Source organism: Carassius auratus, chromosome 10, assembly GCF_003368295.1.
Source record: "Carassius auratus strain Wakin chromosome 10, ASM336829v1, whole genome shotgun sequence".
Classification (NCBI taxonomy): Eukaryota; Metazoa; Chordata; class Actinopteri; order Cypriniformes; family Cyprinidae; genus Carassius; species Carassius auratus.
Window position 1 is genome coordinate 15,211,657 of NC_039252.1, and position 8,363 is coordinate 15,220,019.

General features: G+C 34.7%; 1 protein-coding gene across 1 annotated transcript; it reads left to right on the forward strand.

Annotated features, from left to right (window-relative positions):
- Positions 1-687: 687 nt before the first annotated feature.
- On the forward strand, positions 688-7,775 carry LOC113110011 (alkaline ceramidase 3). The gene is made up of 10 exons (XM_026273988.1): positions 688-837; positions 2,776-2,886; positions 3,009-3,061; positions 3,249-3,301; positions 3,770-3,851; positions 4,352-4,387; positions 4,729-4,787; positions 5,510-5,611; positions 5,987-6,091; positions 6,177-7,775. The coding sequence occupies exons 1-10, from the start codon at positions 735-737 to the stop codon at positions 6,274-6,276; spliced, it is 804 nt and encodes a 267-aa protein (XP_026129773.1). The 5' UTR covers positions 688-734; the 3' UTR covers positions 6,277-7,775.
- Positions 7,776-8,363: the final 588 nt, after the last annotated feature.

An 8,363-nucleotide genomic window follows, 5' to 3' on the forward strand; every position in this document is an offset into this window, starting at 1 on the left:
GAAAACAAGAGTTATTTATCGTTTTTTCATCAAGTTTTTGGTGAGACTTTCTATTCAAAAGAAACAGGTTTGTCTGTATTCTCACGTGATCTCTGTCATCTGATTATGTACAGCTGCACACTCATGCTTTACCTTCAACCCACAAAAACTGATAAATGTCATGATAAACACCTGCATTATTGGTAAAAGCTGAAAAATACAGAAGTCTAATATTCAATGAAAACAGCTAAACAGTCATATTATAATATCAACTTTAAAGGGAAATAGCTATATTTCTAACAAATTATATATATATATATATATATATATATATATATATATATATATATATATATATATATATATATATATATATATAAATAATGGCCAATATGTATTTTCTCAGTTATGGTTATATGTTAATTTTGCATGCTGTATGATATGTCAACAGTTTATGTATACACTGGAAATGCCATTATACTTTGACTTTCGATGTTCACGAACTATTCTTTCATTTGTAACTTATATATTTTATGTATTTATATAGTAGTGCGCTGACCTTTCAAAGTGCACTAAGCTAGAGAAACAATTTATTCGTTATATTCAGTTACAGAAGGCTATTGTTTGCAGTGCAACTGTTATCGCACGTAGACCCGTTCAGATTGGACGGGGCTCTGAATCCGTTACCGTACAGGCAACTCCTCCCTCCGCCTGTCAGAGCTAACTTATCTGATCTCCCTCTCAAGGCTCTCATCATGGCTCCGGCGGCGGACAGGCCGGGCTACTGGGGAACACCGACCTCAACTCTCGACTGGTGCGAGGACAATTATGTGGTCACGTATTACATCGCAGAATTCTGTAAGTACTTTTGAACGTCGGGCTTGTGTTCGGTGCACGCGATCCATTGTCGAGTAGGACGATAAACACGGATGTTAAAACGGTAGAGAGTAGCGTTGTCGAACCCTACTATGAAAAGGCGTAATACTTAATATTCATGAGGCAATTGTTCGCTACTGGACGATTATGAGGCATCGTCAGCATAGCGTAATTAATATTGAAAAGACAGGTCTTCTACATTGGAAGGGTTCGAAGCAACGTCAAAGTGACGTAATTAATATTAAAAAGCCACGCCTTGTTCTTAGCGAAGTTCCAAAGCTACGTCAGCGTAACCTAATTAAAAATTCATAAGCGTTATCCAGCCATAGTAGGATTCGTAACTTGGCAGCCGAGGCCAGCGACCCCCTGTCCGCGTTTAACTTATATCGTAAAGCTCAATAATAAATACTAAATTTAAATAAATGAAATGACCGGAAAGAGAATGAATGAAACCCAGTGTGTGCCAGTATTTAGGGAGGAGCTCGTGCCTCCGATACTTATTTTCTGTGAAATCAAATAATGTGAACAGAAGAAAATATTTGTTCCCCACCAAGCATATGCTTTCTTATGTTAATCGTTCTTAAATTTGCTTTAATTATAATCTGACTATGAGTAAATGTTCTGAAAATGTGAGTAGTGACTCGAATCAGAGCTATCAGAATGAAGCTAAGTCAGCTGAACGTGGTTATAAAGAACTAACAGTGTAACTAACAACATATCTTGTGTACTGTAAATATGAATGCCAGATTTAGTGAAGTTGTATATTTGATCATTCTACTCGTACTTACTACAATACTACAGTGATTGCTGCTGACAGAAAAACATTACCAACTGAAAATTGGTTTTCAGGTCTTAGCTTGTAACGTTAGCCTACAGTTAGTCTGAGTAGATGATGTATAATAATAATGTAAAGCTTCATTCTAAGTAAAAACTGAAAATGCAATGATTATCTAAAACTCAGCTGAATAATTCTATTACAGTCGTATATATGACAGTATGGAAAGGACACAGTGTACGTAGCCATTATATCTCCATTTGTTTGCTGAAGTAGATTTCAGGTCACCCTGATAAGTTGGTCAAAGGGCACAAAGGGATATGCAAACATTAATACTAATAGAGCTTGGATTCCAGCTGTAATTTCCTATAGGGTTTTAGGATAGTGGTGTTTGATTTAAGGATCAAAAAGTCTGATTAGAAGCTTTATTATAAAACATAAATTACACCCAGTCATATTTCAAACATAAGCTTAATCGCTGCTAGAACCAACAGGAATTTCAGTGCCAACGGGAACCTGTTGTCTTGTGAAGGAATGTGCCATGTTCAGTATGACAAACCGTATATCCAAACAGTGAAACAATAGGCCTGTACACACCGCGGTAGGGCTTTCTAGTAGAGGTTTAGTTGTCTTGAACTCAGCAAAGAGGGACAATAGCAAACTGACAGCTGCTGGTGGTGATAAGAAGCCAGTTTGGATGAAGTTCACTTATCTATTGTTCATTTCCATTCAAGGGGAAGTTCAGGGCAGTTTTTGCTGTTATCATTCATGGAATAACTCAAATATGACTTATAAAGGAATAGTTCACCCTGAAAATGTATTCAGTCTCAGGTTGTCCAAGATGTAGATGAGTTTGTTTGTTCAGATTTGGAGAAATTTTGCATTACATCAGTTGCTCACCAACGGATCCTCTCCAGTGAATGGGTGCTGTATGGATTTTCATTCTGATGGCACCCATTCACTACAGATAATCCACTGGTGAGCAAGTGATGTAGTGCTAAGTTCTCCAAATCTGAAGAAACAGACTCGTACATCCAGGATGGTCTGAGGGTGAGTTCATTTGAATACAAATAATTTTTTTGGTGAACTATTTCCTAATATTTTAATTCATGAATAAAATGTTTATTTTTTTTTGCTTTCTCCAGGGAATACTGTCAGTAACCTGATTATGATCCTACCTCCCATTTATGGAGCCATTCAGACGTGTAAAGACGGTTTGGAAGTACGCTATGTGTGGTCCTTTTTAGGACTTGCTGGTAATGTATCTTTCACGCGATTTTTTAGGAAGTGACCTTTCACCCAGTTATTCCAGACTGCATTTCCTAAACAAACAGAGATAAAATGTACGATTTAAATGTTGTCTCTCTTTTCTCTCCAGCCGTAGGTATTGGTTCATGGAGCTTCCACATGACACTACAGTATGAGATGCAGGTAAGCTTGACTTTTCTTCAGCCTTTCAAAGTGTGCATCTTGTTGCCAAGCACACGAAAAGCTTTATTTCACTTCTGTTCTCATAGCCACAAAGCTGGTTCGCTAACGGTACATCCCTAAAGCAATAGCAGTAATTTACAAGTGTCACACAAATGCTGTCAGTTTCCATATTGTCTTTTGTTTTTAGTTACTGGATGAGCTGCCGATGATCTACAGCTGCTGTGTCTTTGTCTACTGTCTGTAAGTTGACACTTCTTAAACTGTCTGCTTCAACTTTGACCTCTGAACACTCCTTATAAGCTTAATGAGGATCTGATGCTGTATGAACAGAAAAATATTTTTTGGATATCTTTTGTCATTCAAAAGTTTGGGGTTGGTGAGATTTTTTTAAGCAAGTCTATGATTAACAAGGATGTATTTATTTGATTATAAATACAGTAAAACAGTAATAATGTGAAATATTTTTAATTACAATTATTTATTTGTTTGTAAATTAGAAATGTCTTTACTGTCACCTTTGATCAATTTAATGCGTCCTTGTTGAATAAAATATTCATTTCTGTCAAAAAAAAAAAAAAAAAAAATACAAAATAAAAACTTTTGAAATAACTTTTTGACCCCAAACTTTTGAAAGGTAGCACATGATTGTAGGTAATTTACTATGGACGTTTTTTTTCTGAATCTGAATGCATATCTCACATATTACAGATATGAGTGCTTCAAGCAAGAGCGTGCTGTTAACTATTTGCCAATTACACTTTTGCTGACCTTCAGTATTATTGTTAGTGTGGTACGTTTTTTCTTTACTGTCACACACACACACACACACACACACACAAATAGTGGGTGGGGCGCAAATGTCAGAAATTTCTAAAAAAAAAATATATATATATTTTCTAATAACCTTTTCATTTAAAATAATAATAAAAATATGGCATTCATATTATTTAGCATTATTGAGGAATGTTATTTATTCTTTATTTGGATGTCTATTAGGCATAAAGTGGCCATGACACTTTGCATAAAAATGTTTAAAGTAACAATAACAATGGGGGAAAAAATGACCTAAAAAATACTGCAAAATCTTGATAAATATTTCCTCTTTTTCTTATTAAACTTTCATTGTTTTAATTTTTTTAGAAACTCTACTGCATTATTATTATTTTTTCTTTATGAATAAAATTCAATACAGTCTCAGTCCCCACTCTTTATGTACTGTATATATTATTGATATTTTTAGGTGTTTTTTTTATCCATGCTCAAGAAGTGCATTTCATTTATCTTTTGCAGATTTACCTGATATGGAAGGAGCCTGTGTTTCATCAGGTGAGGCCTGACTAAACATTTAATGCTGCATTAAGAGCCTCTCTAGTTTGGTTTATCCTATGCTGTCTGGTGTTTTTGAGAGCACCACAATGTAGTGTGAAAACCGCTTCTGCAGTCAGTATTTGTTGTCTGTTTCTGCTGTTGAAAGGCATGACAGGAGGGTGTGACTCTGTTCATGCTCGGGGTATTGAATGGTACATGACTGTAAATAAACACAATGCTGTGATCTCTTTGTTTAATAATACCAGCACAACACGACGGAAGCTAAATTATATTGTATTGATTATATAGCAGATGGTGCTAAATACACAGGTTAACAACAGCTAAATCATTTCCCCCAGGTTATGTATGCCGTACTAGTGGCTTTCCTGGTGTTTCGCTCTGTTTTCATAGTCACTTGGTGAGTGAATAAATCTTTATCTCTTCCAAATCTGTATTCACTGCATTTGAAGCTGGTTTCACTTTCTATAATGTGCTATATTTACAAGAAACAGTTTATTCAACAAGGAAAAAGGGTTGTGACGTTTTGGGAATAGTAGCGTAGGTAGCAAAAGTATTCATCCCATTCATTTTCCCACAGCAATTTAGAAAAGGTTGTCGTTAAAGTGTTATAAGATATGAACCAAACCAACCAGCTATGAGGTAATCACAAATGACAAAAATTTGAAAATAAATTGTCTACCTAATAGCTTTAATGAGAGAAAGAAACACCATCCTATTAAACATTGTGAATGATTGGTGGAGATTTGTTATGCAGAATGACGTACAATGTAGTTTTTGTCCAAGAAATTTGCTGTTAAATACAATTATTGAAAAAAATTATTTGAAAAAAACACAGGTTGGCAAATAGAATTGGTTAACCAGCTCGTATCTCACATTAAGTCTGATTTTATAAATTATCATTCAAAATCAATTCCCCTATGGAGAAAATGAATGGGATTTTTACATCCAGAAACACACTGTTGCACTCTATTGATTACATTTAAAAAAATGGGTGTTCCATACCAGAATGTAGCCAGATCTGAATATGAGTTTGCTAAAACAATGTCTGTATTAATGTATATTATGATTAATGCTTTAATCTGTACGAAGACAAATAAGTGCTTGTCTGTGCCTTTTCAGGGTGTATCCATGGCTAAGAGCCCTCTGCTTTACATCATTAAGCATCTTCCTGTTGGGATTCCTATTATGGAACATCGATAATATCTTTTGTGACTCTCTAAGGTAGATCTACGTGTGCATTACATTACTTTATGCATTAAGTATCATTTTAATTTTAGTCAAATTAGGTAACATTTAAGTCCACAAGAAAGTGCATTGTTTTAATTCTAAATTTAGATATAAAAAATATGATGAATATATGGTGATATTTACACACACACACACACACACACACACACACACACACACACATATATATATATATATATATATATATATATATATATATATATATATATATATATATATATATATATATATACTCCTAAATATTTTATATTTATATTACTTAAATGTCTTTGTTTTGTGGTTGACCAAGCAAAATGAGAGCAGATGAAAAACATAAGACGTCATTGTTTGTCACTGTTTTTGGTTCAGAGCCACACGGCAGCGGCTGCCCCCTGTGGTCGGAGCGGTTACGCAGCTTCATGCTTGGTGGCACATCCTAACAGGCCTGGGCTCATATTTACACATACTCCTCAGGTACGTAATTATGAAACATTAAATCACTTAATTCAATGATGAATGTTGCATATGGTTCTAATTATTATTATTTTTTTTGTCTTAGCCTTCAGATTCGCTCAACCTACCTCAAGCACAGACCAAAAGTGAAGTTTCTGTGTGGCGTCTGGCCGATGCTGCACATTGAATCTCAGAAGGCGAGTTGAATAGGACCTGAGAAGAGGAAGATGGACCAATCACAGACCTCATACAGACAGAGGTCCAGCCAGTGAGCTTCAGCGGCAGCAGGAAGTGACCAGAGGCTGTCGGTTTGGTTCCCCCGTTCCCTTCTTCCCCTTTCCGCACCGTTTGCCAAGTGCATTACTGAGAAAGCTGCCCAAATGAAGGAAAGCTTTTGTCTTTATTATAGGGTAGATGAGAGGTTTGTGGTTTCATGATTTTGCACACTGTAATATGCTTAGAAATTGTCCTAAAAATCAGGGGGTCTAATTAGCGAGAAAGAAGCAGCCAAAACTAGGATTTGGTTCCAGCTGGTATTTTTTTTTGTTGTTGCTTTCATGAGGGAAACTAATATAGCTTTGATGGATCATATCTAGTCAGTTTGGCATCTCATATTTTGTACTTGAACTTAATGTAGATTATGCAAGATTTTACTTTTATCTCTACATTTTTAGAGGTTATGGAGGTCAAATTAAGCAGTTCTGAAAAATGAATGAATGTTAGTAAGTTGGGAGGCAAGTATGATATTTTCATTCTGAAGATGAGGATGAGGTATTAGTGTAACACATTTTACTGTAATAATGGTCATTGTACTCCGTGTTTAAGAGATACAGTAGCATGTTACATAATCGCTTCCATGTTACACATATTACATAGTAACATTATTAATTACAGTAGAACAGTTTAACAAGTCATTAATTGCTTTGCAAATTAAGTGAGTCACTAAATCAACAATGCCACAATGCATTAAGCCATTCAGAATGAATCAGTGTTTTTGAACAAGTGTTCTTAAGATCGTCAAGACTCAAAACACAGTTGATTCAAGGACAAACCAGAACTTATAGTTGTATAAAAATACATAGTTAAGCGTGATTGTGCCCTTCAAAAAATGTCTAGACCCTCATGTCACCGATATGTAATTTAATTGATTTAATTTAATTTATTCTCATTTTAGGTAAACTTATTATGAATATAGTGTTAATGTGATCATTTTATGAAGGAATTATTATGAGTGCTAATTTACATTGAGCTAAGATACTTAAATGTTGTTACTCAGTAAATTGATTAAAATCATATTAAACCTTACTATTACTAGTCAGTGGGTGTCTCATAAGCTAGATAGCCCTATCCATTCTATTCTCCTCTCTAATATTTACTACTTGATCTGCCACTGGCTGCACTTGCAGTCAAAAACAATAACAGTGAAGTTATGGTTACGTATGAAGATTAATATTAATATTGATTTGTCATTTGTGTTATGTATTGTGACAAATCAATGGTTCAACAAGAACACAATCATCTCTGTGTGAAGCACAGTGGATAAAAAGAAAATCGTACATATTCCAGTGAGGCACAGTGTTCCAGATAAAGCTTCGGTTGGAGTCGTGTTTGTACCACTGAGGGTGCCTTACATTAAACTGTAGTTTATTCCTTGTTGCCTTGATGTGCATTGTACTAAATCACTACAAATTAAATATTCCATCACTTATCTAATGATTCAAATAAAAGAGCTCAGCATTTTCTCTAGGAGTACAAATGAACCAACAACAGGAAAATTATTGCCACTATCACTGCAGTTTAGTGCCTAAATTCACTCACTCATACATTTTTGGACCTCTAATGATGCTTATGACTGAAATGGTGGATTTTAATAATGGAATATTGTCTTGTAAAGGCTGTGTAATGATTTATGTAAGTTATGTGTGTTTAATGATTTTTCTTTTTTTTTTTTTTGGTGCATTATAATGCATGCTGCCAAAACATTAAACATGGTTTTAATTTAACTTGGTGGTCTGTAGCCAAATATTTTATATTCATATGCAACAATCCTATACGATTACGTTGGAAGGAAAGAAAATGTGAAAAGAAAAACATGAATCTTTATTAATTATTTTTAACATAAATTTAACGTGACATTTTAGCCTATGCTGTTTTTTAGACTTAAACCTAAAGGGGTCAGATGATGCGATTTAAATTTTTCCTTTCTCTTTGGAGTGTTACAAGCTCTTGGTACAAGACGAAGTTCTGTAAAGTTGCAAAGACTAAAGTCTCAAACCCAAAGAGAACTGCCACA